We start from the raw sequence: 17,185 nt of genomic DNA, 5'->3' as shown, positions 1-17,185 counted from the left end.
CTTGGCCTTTTTGAAAGGTGGACATCATTTCCATTGCACCAGCAACAGAAAACATTGCTGCATTTGAATGCACAAACCTCTGTATCCCTGGCAAGCAATGGAGGGGGAGAAGGGCAGGCTGCTACTACTCTTTCACAGCAGTATCATGCAACACTAATTCAAAAGAAAGACTTGTCAAATGCATCACTATACATCTGCTATTTGTCAGTACTGTGGTTGCTTGACTTTTTCTCTGTAGTGTATCCACATACTGTGCACCACAAAAGGTAAGTTAAATGAATGTTAAAACCGCAAAGCCATAGACACGAGAGTTAGACCTGCCAGAGTGCAGTGAGAGAACGGGAGCTGGTCCTGCAAAATCTTTATTTGGCCCTTGAGGGCGCATTCATTATGAAAATTTGACCAACCATCACCACCAAGTGGTGAGGACAGCACAAGGTGCAGGGTATAACACCGCAATCTCAGCCCCAGTCTGCAATGCAAGCTCTTTCCTCTATTCCAAATTCTCACCCTCTTCTACTCAACGGCGCAGTGATCCTTCTGGACCAAGTATGCGAGCGAGGTACAGACTGCGCTGCAGTGCACGTGTGAGAAAGACCTCATGAAGGAAGGTTGCGCAGACAGCCCTAATTGTGGCATTTAGAATGCACAAAAAGTTAGGAAATTGATTTACTCAAGTCAATTTTAATCATGATTTAAATTACCAGCAGGAAGTCTTGATTTAAATAATCAATGCTAACTACATTTTGCATTTATATTTTCTAGTTGTTTTCCCTAGAGACTAGTCCTTGGTTCTCAATTGTAGAATCATTAAAATGTATAGATTTCCAACTAAAGTACGTACAGTCTTGAGATTTTTTAATTGGCAGGGTTTTTTTCTTTTTTCCAACACTAATCAGGAGGATATATTAAATGTAGTTCATATCCATATATTCAAGCAATTAAGTAGTTTAAAATACATTCTCCAGATTCTTATTTTTTATATCTTTGTAATGCTAGAAAATCACGAATGACACATTCATAATGTATTAGTTAAAGCTTACTATTTCACTATTCATTTTAACAAGCTGTACTGGATAATACTGAAAAATCACTTAAAATGCACAAAAAACCTCTTAAAATATTTTATGAGCCAAATAACTGTATATTACATGTGCTGCTATAAAAGCAAACCAGTAAATTTATCAAAACGTTTGCATTCAAAGCTAAAAGAAGGTTAATAGGTTTATTATACCACTGTGTTGCTGCAGTAAAATCTAATGACGTTGCACATAATGGAACATAGATGTTTCACCCTTGACTTCAAATAATGTCAAAATAAAAAGGAAAAGCATAACTGCAAAAACAGATGTAAGCTTGCCATACGTTCTCACAGAGACTTTTTGGGAAACCTGTCATTTCACAGATCAATGAACATACTAACAAGAACTTCCTATCAAAATCCATGGTCTGTGCATTCCACCCCCCCAATTCACTCACTTCTCCAGAAAAAACTTTTTTCTTTAGGTGTCTTTTTAGCCTACCTCAGAAAACGTAGCTTAAGGTTATATAGATTTAGTAGTCAAATATGGGCTGGTTTTTTTTTTTTAAAAGGTAAAAATAAGTTCAGACAAAATTAACAAGTATTACACAAGCCTAATTTATAAATCACCATCAAGCTTCTAATCATCTAAGCAAGGTTCTGAACTATTTCCCAAATGACTTCCCTTACCAACGGGTAAACAGAGCAACGCTTTACCAGCATATCCCAAAAGACCTCCTGAAACAGAGCACAGGTTTTCCTTGACAACACTTGAAGAAAGTAGTGAGCAGACTTTCTCCTGATATATCAGGGCTACAGTACCACATGAGTATCCCCATCACTGTTTCACTTCTAGCAGTTGATACCAGAGGAGGAACCAGACACTTACCCACATATATTCAGGATAATCAGCCAAACGTTTTAATCCTTCAATAACTGTATCTCTGTCTTCTTCCCATTTCCTTTTGCAGAAAACAATCTCAAGGAAGTACCACGTCCAGCCAATTAGGGGCACATATAGTAGCTCTCTCTTAGCAAGAACTTTGGAACTCTTGGAGAGAAACAAAAATAACAATCCAAAAATGTCATTTGCTGATTTGTACAATGAGATCAAACAAAGACATTAAAGTTAAGATGACGAAGAGTTGATGGAGTTATATCTGGAAACTCAAATGCAAGGAAACTGTATGTGCATGCGTTTTAAATAGATCTATAGTCCTCCAGATGAAGGGAAAGCTCATGGCCCCACGTACCCCTAGCACTCCAAAGCGCTCTGTCATAGTCCAGCCGCACAAGAAGTCAATTTCAAAGTTGTGATTCAAGATGATGATGACGTGTTCTTTCCCAAAGGTGTTCACCGTGGCCTCGTCTGAGAACAAGGTGCACTCTGTGCCTGACCACCATTCCAGCAGCATTACCAACTCTGATAAACACAATGAAGAGGGAAAGAGGAGTTAGGGGTGCCGCTTACAGAAAGTATTTAGCATTTCGTCTCCAGCCCCATTAATGCCTAGTCTCTTCTGACTCCCAACAACACTGTCACCTTTTCAACCCAACCCAGTAGAGATGAAATGAGAGCTTAGATGGGTATAGACCAAATAACATCACCATCCTTAAGCAGTGTTTAGGGCACTAGGTATATGCATTATGGATAGTTTAACAAGTTTTTAACAGTTACAAGTTTTGGCATTATATTGAGAATGTGAAATTTCATGATAACTGGAAAAAACCCCAAAACTTTGTGCCTCAAACCAGACAGTTGAGCTGTTGATTGCTCCACTAAATGAGTACAGCTTCTCCCAGGTGTAATACAAATTATGCATAGATGCAGCCTAATGCTTTTACTCAACATGAAACAAGCTTTATAGACGTAAACAGACCAATAAAGGGCTTTTAAAGGGATACAGTGCCATAGATCTTCTGCAATAGATTTTAATATTAAAACACAGGACTCTAATCGTTCTGTATTACGGTCATCAACACAGAGTCAGAAGCACCAGAGAATGGAGCTAATTTATCAAACTAGCCGGGTAAAGCCAGGAATGGTAAATTGTGTCTTTCTTTTACTGCAAAAGAAAGAATGAGTCCTTTCTCCCATCTCCTCCAGCTTTTCAATATCCCAGCATCTCTCTCACTCCACCCTGAACATTTCCTTCGTTACCCACTCTTCTTATTTTCCACCTCTCCTTTTTTAATCTTAAAAAAATCCTTCCCCTTAAATTCAGCACGCACTGCATGTCGTTGCTATGGTTAGCCTACTTCTCTCATTTCAGTACAACCAGGCAGATGGAAGGCATTGCTTGTATCATGGGACAACTGTAAAAAGTATGAGAATAGTTCATTCTCCCAGTAGGAAGATTTGCTTCCTTGCAAACTGTTGTCATTGGTATCTTCTCATTTCAGTGAGATATGGATGCAATCAAAATTTGGTTGCACAAATACGGCAGTTAAAAAGTCCAACTCTTCCCATATTACTACGACGAACTTCCAGGGTCAAAACTGGAAGGTGTCCCCTTGGTTCTCTACATCAAGTTCTGCCACGCAGTATTTAAGCTTTCCATCGACAGGCCCTGGTTTTGCAAGATGGAGCAGCACCTTCCTGCACAAGGGCTTCTGGTCAGTGGGATCACAACAGGGTAATCTATCCATGCTGCTAAGAGTGGGTCCAGTCCATCCTCTCACCCTACCAGTGGCACAGGGGAAGAGAATTGGAAAAAAGAAAAAAAAAAAAGCCCATGGGTTGAGATAAGGACAGTTTAATAGGACAGCAGAGGAAGAGATAATAATAATGATGATAAAAGAATATACAAAACAAGTGATGCACAACGCAGTTGCTCACCACCCGCTGACCAATGCCCAGCCAGTTCCTGAGCAGCGATTGCTGCCCCCCAGGCAACTCCCCCCAGTTCTATACTGAGCATGATGGCATATGGTATGGAATAGCCCTTTGGCCAGCTTGAGCCAGCTGTCCTGGCTGTGCCCCCTCCCAGCTGCTTGTGCGCCTGGCAGAGCATGGGAAGCTGAAAAGTCCTTGACCAGTGTAAGCACTGCTTAGCAACAACTAAAACATCAGTGTGTTATCAACATTATTCTCATCCTAAATCCAAAACACAGCACCATACCAGCTACCAGGAAGAAAATCAACTCTATCCCAGATGAAACCAGGACAGTATCCACCCCTTATTCTATACCATCTACGTCATGCCCAGGTTCTACCCTTTCTAATACATCCCAATTAATCACCACCACTTTTCCTGCCATTTGATATATACACACAGATATCATTCCCTTGGTCTATGGGCCATCCCTCTAAAACTTCTGTTTGAGTTCATTTAGTCCATGACCTTGGGCTCCATCTGTCATAACAGTCCTTTAGGGCAGGAGAGGTGGTGTGTGGTGTTGGATCGTTGCATGCTGAAGCCAGTTCTGGTTCCACCACCGCTGCACTTTGCTCAGTTTCATCAAAGTTCATTCTTCATTCCCTGAGTGCTTCTCACTGAAATACTGTTGATATGACATATAGCAACCATAGAAGTGATGACATACAGTATTATATAGCAATTAGCATCATACCATTTAGTTCATTGGCTATTCTCACCCAAAATCAAATCCCCTTGAGGTACACAGCAGACTTCCCCATCCTCCCACATCACCCACCAAGTGCACCTGGGTCCTTGAGCAAAAGCAGTCCCACAAATGGGTTTACCTTTGCCCGAGGCAGGAATAACCCAGACTGTCTTCCCATCATATTTTTTATGTGCACTACAGGGACTTTATCCCCTTCTACAGTACATAAAAGTTTTGATTGGGCAGGGCCAGCTCGACTGGCAGATCCCCTAGTGTTGACTAACCAGGTGGCCTTTGCTAAATGTGTATCCCAATGTCTGAATGTCCCAGCACCCATTGCTCTCAGCGTAGTCTTTAGCAGTCCATTGTATCGCTCGATTTTCCTGGAGGCTGGTGCCTGATAGGGGATGTGATATACCCACTCAATGCCATGCTCTTCGGCCCAGGTGTCTGTGAGGTTGTTTTGGAAATGAGTCCCCTCGTCCGACTCAATTCTCCCTGGGGTGCCATGTCACCATAGGACTTGCTTTTCAAGGCCCAGGATGGTGTTCCAGGCGGTGCCATGGGGCACGAGATATGTTTCCAGCCAGCCGGTGGCTGCTTCCACCATTGTAAGCACTTGGCACGTGCCTTGGTGGGTTTGTGGGAGTGTGATATAATCAATCTGCCAGGCCTCCCCATATCTATATTTCAGCCATTGTCCTCCATACCACAGAGGCTTTAACTGCTTGGCTTGCTTGATTGCAGCGCATGTTTCACATTCATGGATAACCTGTGCAATAGTGTCCATGGTCAAGTCCACCCCTTGATCACGAGCCCATCTATATGATGCATCTCTTCCTTGATGGCCTGAGGTGTCATGGGCTATAAATAATTCACCCTTATGTTGCCAGTCCAAATCCACCTGAGCCACTTCAATCTTAGCAGCCTGACCCACCTGCTGGTTGTTTTGATGTTCTTCAGTGGCCCAATTCATGGGTATGTGAGCATCTACATGATGTACTTTTACACACAGGTTCTCTACCCAGGCAGCAATATCTTGCCCCAGTGAAGCAGCCCAGATGGGTTTACCTCTGCACTGCCAGTTGCTCTGCTTCCATTGCTGCAACCACCCCCACAAGGCATTTGCCACCCTCCATGAATCAGTATAGAGATAGAGCACTGGCCACTTTTCTCGTTCAGCAATATCCAAAGGCAGCTGAATGACTTTCACTTCTGCAAAGTGTGACAGATTCACTCGACCTCTTAACCAAACTAGCAGTAGTTTGGTACAGGCTCCAAAGGAGGTAAAGGCCTGAGCTGTGACCAGGCCAAGAACTCCTCTGGTCCCAATCTGTTCTCTGAGAACCCACAAAGAAGCTGAGTGACACAGTGAACATCGATGCCTATGAGCTTGGAACACCAATCATGCGATTGACACATGAATAGCGGGTGGCTTTTCCAAGACTCATTTATCAAGGAACAAAGAAAGTTGTGGGTACAAGGAGCCTCATGCATATCTTTCCTATCACATGTAATTTGACTACGAGCCAACCATCTATAAATATGACAGCCAAAGTGAGCCTTCTTTGAGCTCACCCTGCTAGGCAGTGTGGCTGCATGACGGTGATCTCCCCTTGAGCTGGGACACCTCTCAAGGTTGCTCCTCGAGGAAGAGAGACCTTTTACCAACAGCAGATCTTTGGTAAGCAACCGATATCACGCATAACCTTGCAGTACGGTAACTTTGATTTTGTCTTGGTAACTTTGATTGCATGCTGAATTGATAGATCTTGCATATATAATACCTTAGACATAAACCGTTGTCCAAGTCTGAGACTAAGATTGGACCCAGCCGCACCTAAGCTCCATCAGGAGTTTAGAAAGCAAGGGGGTCTATTCTGAACCTCATGACTCAATGGGAGGGTCCTTCATACCCTTCTGTATCCTCGGTCTCTCTGTGAATCACTAACTCGAGTGTGACCCAATTTTCCTGTGTATGTTTCTTCCATGCAGTAATTAGACTGAATCTTGCCATCGAACTTTGTTAAGTCGCACTTTTATCATCACATTAAAACCACTTTTGCCAATACCTTTGACGGTGATTTTTTAAAGCGATCTAAACCACTCATTCGCAACACAAACTGACTCAATTCACCATCTCCTTCAGCAGTTTCTGCAACTTGTTGTATAGGACTCCACACAGCAGCCTTCCACCTCTGATGCTTTCCCACAATACGACAGGAGCCATCAGTGAACAGCGCATACTGCTTCTCATTTTCTGGTAGTTTATTGTACAGTGGGGCCTCCTCAGCACGTGTCTCCTCCTCCTCTGGCAATATTCCAAAATCTTTGCCTCCTGGCCAGTCCATGGTCACTTCCAAGATCCCTGGGTGACTGAGGTTTCCTATTTAAGCCCGTTGTGTGATCAGTGCGACCCACTTACTCCCCGTAGCATCCATTGCATGATGTGTAGAGGGGACCCTCCCTTTGAACATCCAGCCCAGCACCAGCAGTGGGGGTGCCAGGAGGAGCTGTGCTTCAGTACCAACCACTTCCGAAGCAGCTCGAACCCCTTCATATACTGCCAATATCTCTTTTTCAGTTGGAGTATAGTGGGCCTTGGATCCTCTATATCCCTGACTCCAAAACGCTAAGGGTTGACCTTGAGTCTCCCCTGGTGCTTCCTGCCAGCGGCTCCAGGTAGGGCCATTCTCCCTGGCTGCGCTGTAGAGCACATTTTTTACATCTTGCCCTGCCTGGACTGGCCCAAGGGCTACGGCATGAACTGTCTCCCGTTTACTTTGTTCAAAGGCTTGGTGTTGCTCACAGCCCCATTTGAAATAATTCTTCTTCAAGGTCACTTGATAGAGAGGGCTTACAACCAGACTGTAATTTGGAATATGCATTCTCCAAAAACCCACAGTACCTAAGAAAGGTAGTTGCTAGTTGGTGGGGACGTAGCTGTTATTTTGCTGATCACATCCATTGGGATCTGACAACCTCCATCTTGCCATTTTATTCCTAAAAACTGCATCTCCTGTGCAGGTCCCTTGACCTTACTTTGGTTTATGGCAGAACCTGCTTTCAGGAGGATCTGGGCTATTTTCTTCCCTTTCTCAAAAACCTCTTCTACTGTGTTGCCCCACACGATGATGTCATCAACGTATTGCAAGTGTTCCGGGGCCTCACCCTGTTCCAGTGCCTTCTGGATCAGTCCATGGCAAATGTAGGGCTGTGTTTCCACCCCTGGAGCAGTCGATTCCGGGTGTACTGGACGCCGCTCCAAGCGAAGGCAAACTGTGGCCTGCACTCCGCTGCCAAAGGGATTGAGTGAAACGCATTAGCGGTATCAGTTGTGGCATACCACTTGGCTGCCTTTGTCTCCAGTTTTGAAGTTCTAGCATGTCCGGCACAGCAGCACTCAGCGGCAGCGTGACTTCATTCGGGCCATGATAGTCTACTGTTAGTCTCCACTCTCCATTAGACTTTCGCACTGGCCATATGGGGCTGTTAAAGGGTGAGCGAGTCTTGCCGATCACTCCTTGGCTCTCCAGTCAATGAATCAGCTTATGGATGGGAATCAGGGAGTCTCGGTTGGTGCAATATTACCGCCAGTGCACTGTTGTGGCGGCAATCGGCACCTGTTGCTTTCCAACCCTCAGCAACCCCACAACAGAAGGGTCCTCAGAGACCGGGCAAGGTGCACAGCTGTTTAATTTCCCCCATCTCCAAGGCAGCTATACCAAAAGCCCACCAGTACCCTTTTGCATCCTTGAAATGCCCTCTCCTGAGGTAGTCTATGCCAAGGATGCACGGAGCCGCTGGGCCAGTCACAATGGGGTGCTTTTGCCACTCATTCCCGGTCAGGCTCACTTCAGCCTCCAACACAGTTAGCTGTCGGGATCCCCCTGTCACTCCAGAAATACAGATGGGTTCTGCCCCTGTATAGCCTGATGGTGTTAGGGTACACTGTGCACCACTAAAGCATTATACTCCTGTGGGTCTGATGTGCCAGGCCATCGAATCCATATAGTCCGGTAAACCCGGTTGTCCCTTTCCTCCGCCTGGCTGGAGGCAGGGCCCCTCTAGTCCTGGTCATAGTATTCGTTACTCACTTCCCGTAGATATGAGTCAGGAGTGCCTTCATTAAAATCAGGAGTAAGATCAGCCCTTCTACTCTGTCTGGGGAACTGCCCACTGGAAACTGGAGCAGCAATTTTCCTGGAAGAACCCCCTTGTGTGATTGTTTTTCCTTGTAACTCACATACCCTTCCCTCCCTCTGAGGAAGAGGAGGGACCCTCCCGCTGAGTTCTTCCTCAGGGGGAAGCAGGGAATTCTTCCTCTTCCTCCTCCTGTTCTTGTGATGTAGAGTAGATGCTTTAGAGTAGTCTGCCTCCTTGCTGGCGGGGCAGTATGCTTCTTCCTCCTGCTCCCTCTTCAGAGAAGCTTCTTCATCCCTTACTAAACAAGCTGACTTTCACTTCCAAGATTTCTTCTTGTGTATGGGGGTGGCTGATACCAGCATGGGTTGGTTCTCTGGTTCAACGGCAGTGCCTGTCGCTGGGCTTGGAGTAGCCACAGTGCTTGTTGCCAGGGTTGGAGTAGATGCAGTATTCTTAAATAGTTGTTTAACCCTAAGCAAGACCTGACACACATTCAGGAGACATAGCAGTAGGAACATGCTGGTTTGAACATCCCAAGCATATTCAAAATTCTCAAGAGCTATTGTAATTAGCCTGGAGGAGAAGGGGAAGATGGAGGAAGGTGTCTCCTCCATAGGCTGGCTCTCCGAGGACAAAAAGTAAAATTATTGTGTGTAAAAAAAAAGTGTAATTATTAATAATTTCTGATAGATGGCTTCCAAAGTACAGAGGTGATGGCAATGCTGAGTACAAATACCAGACTGATCTCACGACCAGTAATTTTATCATACCATAAGCCAGGGTTACACAGTACAGCAAAGCAATAACCTTAATCCACCTCTCAGAGGTGATAAACAGCACATAAATACTGATAAACAGTATAGACGGCAAGTAAGGTGTTACATAACACAACTCTGAGGCACAACAACGTTGAGAGCAAATAAATCAACATTGTGACCAGCGACTACTAAACTAATGAGTGCTTATAACAGATTTGTTTTAACATGCTCTGGGCAGATCTGTGGTTATCTCAACCCTTCAAGCCCTGTGTTCAGCTCCTAAAAGGACTGTCGTGGTTTAACCCCAGTCGGCAACGAGGCATCACACAGCTGCTCACTCACCCTCCCACCCCACACCCCTGGTGGGATGGGGGAGAGAATCGGGGAAAAAAAAAAGTAAAACCCATGGGTTGAGATAAAGACAGTTTAATAGGACAGCAGAGGAAGAGAAAATAATAATAATATACAAAACAAGTGATGCACAACAGTTCCTCACCACCCGCTGACCAATGCCCAGCCAGTCCCTGAGCAGCGATCGCTGCCCCCTGGCCAACTCCCCCCAGTTTCTATACTGAGCATGACGCCATATGGTATGGAATAGTCCTTTGGCCATCTTGGGCCAGCTGTCCTGGCTGTGCCCCCTCCCAGCTTCTTGCTGGCAGGGCATGGGAAGCTGAAAAGTCCTTGACTAGTGTAAGCACCACTTAGCAACAACTAAAACATCAGTGTCTTATCAACATTATTCTCATACTAAATCCAAAACACCAGCTACTAGGAAGAAAATTAACTCTATCCCAGCTGAAACCAGGACAACCAGCTAGAGGTTTCTATCATTGCTTTCCAGCTTTGTCTCCTTTGCAAATGATGTGATCACTTACCTTTCTTGTTCTGGTTATCCTGGCTTAATAAAACGGGAAAGAGGACAGCAAGAGTGTTCTCAGTTGAGAGCTATGCTCTTCCAAGCAGGTGGCCAGGAGAATGGAGTAGTGGTACCAAAGACAGTGTGGTACTCTGAGCAATTTTCCCTTTCCATTGCTGCCTATGTACTAAGGAGGAACATCTCCACTACCTGCTACAGTTGCTGCATTTTTTTATCAAAAAATTAAAAAAATGGGTGTGTTTCTTCTTCAAAATCAGAAAAAATCTGCAGAGGCAGGTGTGGATGATTTTCTGCAAAGCATTTCTTGTACCATTCACTCTAAAACAGCAGAGGAAGCTTTGCTGAGAGATTTGCCAGAGTTCATACTGAGAGAGGAGGGTTGATGAGCCGGAGAATTAATACGAGGAAACAGACTGTCCTTTACAAGTGTACTGATAAATGATGTAATTATAACCAGGAGTGGGTTCATTTCCTTTTTTTTTTGGTGTGTGGGTTACAGCTATTTTGCATGGCACTGATCCTGCCAATGCTACAGCAAGCCCATCCTTCTGAACGAAGGCATGATAACACTTGTGCTGCTTGGGATACTTCCTGTAGAGGACACGCAACACCTTGCTACAAACCACCCCCCTCCTGACGCTGGGGTGCCCACACACCAAAGCAGGCAGGTTTACAGCCTCACAAGCCACCCAGAAACAAAGCAAATCAGAGGCACAGCACACCTCTCGATTTAAACTACTAACATTTGAGAGATTATTTTTGCAACTGGACTAAACCAAACACACTGCACTCTCCAAAGGCGTGAGTCATCTGAAAGGAGCTGATGTAGGAGAGCTTGAAGTACAGACTACCCGTCATGAATCACATGCACTGCAAAGGGTTTACGTCTGTCAGGCTCTGGCCTCAACTTTTTTTCCCCACCAAATGTCTGCCATAAACATGGGATAGAGTCTACCTCCTTCCCCTTCTGAAACTGTGCTTTATGTATTTGAGAAGAGATACAGTAAGAACACAACCTGTTTTTCAGTAGGCTACAGTGCATAGCCAGATACATGATCACTTGTGTATCTGCCCCTGCACACGGATCCTCTGCCAGACAGGCAGAGCAGCTTCTGTTATAGACAGCTCCTGCATGAACACCTTCAGCCTAAAACTAAAGAGCTTGGAGTAAGCGAGCAAAATACAGCATCTGGAACAGAACACCAACCCACAGGTTCATTGCCAAAAGGCTTCCACATAATGAAATATATTTCATTATGAATGGCAACATTTGAACTGCTGCATTTACACAGCTTGCTTAATTCATTATAAATCACAACTGAAGTGCATATTCTGTCAGCTCTTCCATTACAGGCCATCAGCACTCTGCAATCCCGTATAACATTTACATTCATTTTCATAGTTTAATTTCTCAATCATTTAATTTATAATAGGCTATACACAAGGGGTTATCCTAGGTACAACCCAATTATCTACTGAGCTTCTCCAAACCTTTTTGAACCATAGTGTAGGTTATTTCCAGTGTATACAAGATATAAGATAACAGCATTTAAAACGTGATTTTTCCATGCACAATGATAACTTGTAGAAATCAAGGGTCTGAACCTACAAGCCTTACAGGCACAAGCAGCTCATATCCTCAGAAAAGCCAGACTATGAGCACAACAATAGTTTTCAGGATGAGATCAGACTCTAGATAATGTGCTTTTAATTAAGAAATTCTTACAACCAAATAGAAAAAAAAGCCCACATACCCCCAACTCCCCTCCAACCAAGCTAATTTTGAAGTTTCTACCTAAAAGTTCTTCCATTACAATACCTTTTCTCCTGACAGTTTGCCTGCCACTCTCTATTTAATTTCCTTTCTCCTATGCTTCTCAGACAACATTCTCAATAGGTAGGACAAAAAGCACAGGAAGGACAAGGACAACAAGCTTAAAAAGAAACCGAACTAGATACTTTGGAGAGCTTTTGTTGGTAGTACTTCACATCGATGATTTAAGAAATGTGGGTGCCTGTCAGTGGACCACTCAACTGTAATTTAAGTACTCATTTAGGTGACTCATCTACCCAAAGTGGGAGTTGGATGCTGAGCTGAGCACTAAGGTAAGCGGCCGTGCATACTGGGAGGAGATGGAGAATGGAAACAAATTAGATGATTCACTGCTGAAACAGGAGGTGACATTTGGACTAAGGAGCCTTCTAAACATTAATTTCAGAAATCTAATCCCCTGGTTAAGCTGTACGAGGAGAAAAAAACCCCATCCACAGGGAGGAAGTTTTGCAAAGGTCTGAAAGAGGAGAGCAGAGCAGCTGCACTCACTGTAGAGCTGTCCCATAGGCAGAAGAAGAAAAGAGCAACAAATTGCTCACAAGAGGAGACACTGGCATCACAGATGGACACTGTAGGGTGTAAGAGGACTCTGAAGTTGACACACAATTCAGCTATAGAGGCATCTACACTAGGTACTTTAAGACAGACATCTCTCTCTGCAGACCACACAGTCAACTTGGGCTCCTAAGTGGTCAGTATCGCACATATGCTCAATACCTGAAGCAGACTCTGTGAATTCCCCCTTCCTCATCACTTAGCACAGGCTCCGATGCAGGATGAAGATGGTATTGAGACAGAATCAGCAACTTCCTACCAGTCAAGATAGGATTGGGGGTGGGGAGGAGCTTTACTTCCCACTTCTTTTAAATAAGAGCGACAATATGTATCAGTCACTTGACTTTTGTATGTTTTCCCAGTATTACAGAAAATATGGCTGCTTTGAACTGCTCTGAAAGAGTCTACTTCTAACTTAGCACTTCTCTCTCTCATGTGTCTGTGTGTGTACACATATACATATGTATATATATTTTTTCTTTAATTAACAAAAAGAGAAATAAAACCCACACCCCTCCCTACCCCTAGCCCTCACATCCCCTTCAAGCATACTCACGGCTCCAAAGTGAATAGGCAAGGCGACAGTTTACTCGGCGATAAAACTGCTTGTTTATGGGCCAGAGGACTAGTGTGCATAGTTGAATGAAGTTAATGATCAGTCCACTCACAACAAAGACAAACCCAATGAGGAGGTGAACTATGAACTGGGTCTTCAGAAAGGCAATGAAGCCCATGATAACCACTCAGAAGCGCGTGCAAGGGCCGTCACTCAGAATAATTGTCCTGAAAGAGAAAGAAAAGAATCAAATGAAGACTGGATTTACAAGCCCCGAAGAAGGGCAAAGTGGGAGCCCTGAAACAGTCCATGCCACTTCAGCAACAGGAACCCAACCCAATAAACACTCTGCTCTCCAAGCCTGCCTCATTCAGGCCTTCACACAATAAACTGTTGATGGTGCAAATCGCTTCCAAAAATAGAAAAGAATCATTATTTGCAATTTACAGCCCACCAAGAAGATTATTGTTTGCTGAAGATGAATCTCACATCTCTCTTCAAACAAAGATCATATAATTGGACTTCATGCTGGGGGAACACAGACCCCTGCACTCACAGTGAAGCAGTCAAGCCCTGATCGGCAAACAAGCTGCACCATGACTGCTGTACCTTCAGGGGTTGCTGTCCCCGAACTGCAATGGGAGCCTCAGCCCCCCACACCCAAGAAATGGCGTACTGAGCCTCTGGAGCTACGTAAACGAACCGATGCCTTCCTGGCCTGCCTTCAAAGCCACCACTCTGTACACACTTCTCCCGAGCAAGCTCTGAGCAAGGGCTGCCGGGGGCTACAGAGACTTTGTTATGTGTTTGCTTTGACTAGAAGAGTACAGCAGTACATCTGGGGAGCGGGCTCTTCATCCTGCAACAAATTTTGGGATGAAAAGAGCAGGGCTGGTCACACAGAGCATCAGTGTGGCAAACACTAAGGCACAGAAATGGAAATGAGGTATTCCCACATCCAAAACCCATGCTGGAACAAGTTTAATAACTTCTTACTTTGTCAAGCCGCAGCTCCATGATCAAATATGGAACTCAGTGGGGGAAAAAAGTAAAATAATAGAAAAATCTTAGGCTATGTAGCAGTACAAACTTGACCTGGAAAGTGCTTTGGTGCAGAATCTTGATTCCACTGAATTATCCAGAGCGCTTAACTCTGAGCACGTGCCACATTTATACCAGGTGCAGAAAGACAGGCAATGTCTGAACCAGTAGAAAGTCAGAGTAGCTTAGACAGACAAGTCTGATCCAATAAGAATCCTGCCAGTACAAATTTAACCCAGTAAAAAGTATTTACCAAGCCACCAGACTGAGATTATTCCAAACCCTGCGTTACCTGGCACTGTCCTTTATGACCCATTGGGTACTAGAAGCCCCACAACTAGGCCAACCAGGCTGTCAAACCACAGCCTCAACGTCTCACCCCCAAAATAAAAGCGTGACCTTGATTTTCTGCCACAGCCAAAGTTTGCTGACAGTATTTATGCTCAGCTTCTACAAGTGTTGCAAATGACCAGACCAACCAGTAGATGGTAACAAATACTTTTGACAAGTCAAGCATCCAAAGGTGATGCAGAAGTTCCCGATGCCTGAAAATAAAGTACCTGCCAGCTGTGAGGAACCAAACCGTTTTCACTTGCCACCTGCTTACAGTATGGTGCTATTTATAAAACTCAACAGCAATTTTACTTGTGAAAGCTTGTTTTCTACCATCTCTTCTACAAATCAGGTACTGCCTTTCAAGGCACAGAGTGTCTAGCTTTTGCACAATTAAAATCTATTTGCATCATTAGTAACCTACCCACTTCAGAAGCACATTACAGAGGAAAAAAAAAAAAGTCTCTTTCAATAGAGCCACTATTGTGCCTACCACAGAAAGCAAAGCAAGTTGAATAAACTGATATTGAAGCTTATAATGAATAAACTAAATTCTCCCAATGTTTTCCTGTAAGAATGGAAGAAACTTTTCTTGCACTAATAAATTACTTTAAGAACAGCTGTTAAGAAGCAGAGACTTGTGTTTAAAAAGAAACAAGTGAAGCCCTCCTTCCTCTCCCCAAAGGGTTGCAGGGTACAGTTGTCTCATACAGCCGAAACACTGCACCAGCGTTCACACGTACTGTATGGGAGGTAGCCATGGTATTTGGCGTTTGACTCCCTAACACAGAAATGGGCTCATTTATCTTTTCCACTGGCACGTTCTTCAAGTCATTGTATTAAGTACCACCAAACATTAAACACCAAGTTCTTCACTTCCAAGATCAGATTCTCTTCATCTGGTTTCTCTCAAAAACCAGTTCAAACAAACCAGAAAAGAACAATCTCCCTCCCTGCCCCCCTCCCCCCCCCCCCCTATTTTGTGAATCCCTGCTTGGCTTCTGTACAGCCATGTGGAAGCAGCTTTGCTGATGACCGTGTCTATCATAGTCACCAGACCAGCACTTACTGCCTTTCAATGCACAGCCTGGCCCCTTCCAGACAAGGCCCAAAGCACATACAAACAGCACGAGGAAGAGTAGAAATGTCAAGTATTATCCTCAAATAAAATGGTTTGGCTCCACTTCCACAGCCTCTTTGCTTTGAGCAAAGTCTGGAGCACTGTGGTATTTGTCCCTTACATTAAGTACATTGCTGTATTACAGCCCCAAAAGGACACATCCCTTTTTACCAGACAGAAAGCTGGAGACATGGCAGCATGTTGCTTCTCTGGCTTCATTATGCATGGAAAACAGGATTTAATCACTCGTATGCCGAGGCTCGGCCCCACACGCTGGGTACCGGTCTTGCTCTGGTGGGACTCCAGAGCTGCATGGCTCTGGCTGGCAACACAGCACAGCTGACTCATGCACCTGGGCTCACGGCACCCCTGTGCAGCTGGGGACTGCAAGTCTTACCAGTATTGCTACAGGGTAAAGAGAACAGCAGCCAAAGCATAGCTGGTTCCCCTCTGGCACCTTTCGAGGACAGGGTGTGCCCAACTGCTCCACAAAGCACGGCTGGTTTACTTGCATTTCCTCTTAAAATGGACAGGGATCAACTGAAAAAATGGGTTAGCCTTGTTGTCTGATCCTTCCAGTTTGAATGCTGGATACAGAACCTGCCAGCGTTCCTTTTGCCAATCCCTCACTTAATTGTATTTGACTTTTAAGATAATTAGAAGTTAATCTTAACCCAGGAATTCTTTACTTTTCTGCATTCCTGCCCATGTGGGACAGCCAGGCAATTCAGGGACCGACCAACAGGCAAAGGGTGGTCAGCAGCTGTTTTGTTGAATCCCACGGTCAGGCTGGGGAGAGGATGGGGAAATCAGTATTTGCTGGAATGAGGAGAAGCAACACTTCTGCATCTGACATGTCTATTAAGGTCAGTGAAGTGTCTAGGAAGTAAACATCTGCCCTAGCTTAAGACAGCAAGTCTCAGCACTATTCATATTTTCTTTTTTTAAAGTATACCCATATCATGTGCATATTCAAAGACCTGCTGGTAAAAATCTTTTTTTCTCCCTTCTTTTCCTAAAGCACTTTATAACTTCACAACATCAACCTTTCACCACAAAACCCCCGTTTCCTCCTGTGCAGCCGCACTGAGAGCTGCTGGCAACTTTAGCACTCTCCCTGCTTTCACGTCCTTGCTGAATGCCTGCTTTTCACAGCCATGCTTTACTAGTGTAAAGCCCAGCTCAAACCAAATGGCACACTTTCATTGCCTTTTAGTGCCTTATCCTGCAGGGTCGTTTGACTTTCATGAAGTCAGAGGCCGCTCCCCATAGTGTTGATCTTTATCTTCTCTGATGAGAAAGTTCTTAAATGCTTTGCATCCTTCTGAGCTCCCTCCCTTATTTATATACCTCTCAAGTAAAAGGCAAGGAGGC

At 44.5% G+C, this 17,185-nt stretch overlaps 1 protein-coding gene across 8 annotated transcripts in view; it reads right to left on the bottom strand.

The window, feature by feature from the left end:
- Positions 1–17,185, bottom strand: part of AGPAT3 (1-acylglycerol-3-phosphate O-acyltransferase 3) — a 108,019-nt gene that overhangs the window by 14,385 nt on the left and 76,449 nt on the right. For 6 of the 8 annotated variants that reach the window (XM_072847542.1, XM_072847523.1, XM_072847514.1 and 3 more), the window contains 3 exons: positions 13,318–13,544; positions 2,275–2,444; positions 1,911–2,072 (listed from right to left, as the gene is read on the bottom strand). In XM_072847542.1, coding sequence (XP_072703643.1) covers positions 1,911–2,072; positions 2,275–2,444; positions 13,318–13,495 — 510 coding nt within the window. In that variant the 5' untranslated portion in view covers positions 13,496–13,544. Of the gene's footprint in view, positions 1–1,910; positions 2,073–2,274; positions 2,445–10,370; positions 10,653–13,317; positions 13,545–17,185 lie in introns of those variants that run through there. The other 2 variants (XM_072847569.1, XM_072847560.1) reach the window with 2 other exon arrangements.

Source organism: Ciconia boyciana, chromosome 1 (assembly GCF_034638445.1).
Source record: "Ciconia boyciana chromosome 1, ASM3463844v1, whole genome shotgun sequence".
Taxonomy (NCBI): Eukaryota; Metazoa; Chordata; class Aves; order Ciconiiformes; family Ciconiidae; genus Ciconia; species Ciconia boyciana.
This window is presented reverse-complemented; position numbering and strand designations above follow the sequence as displayed.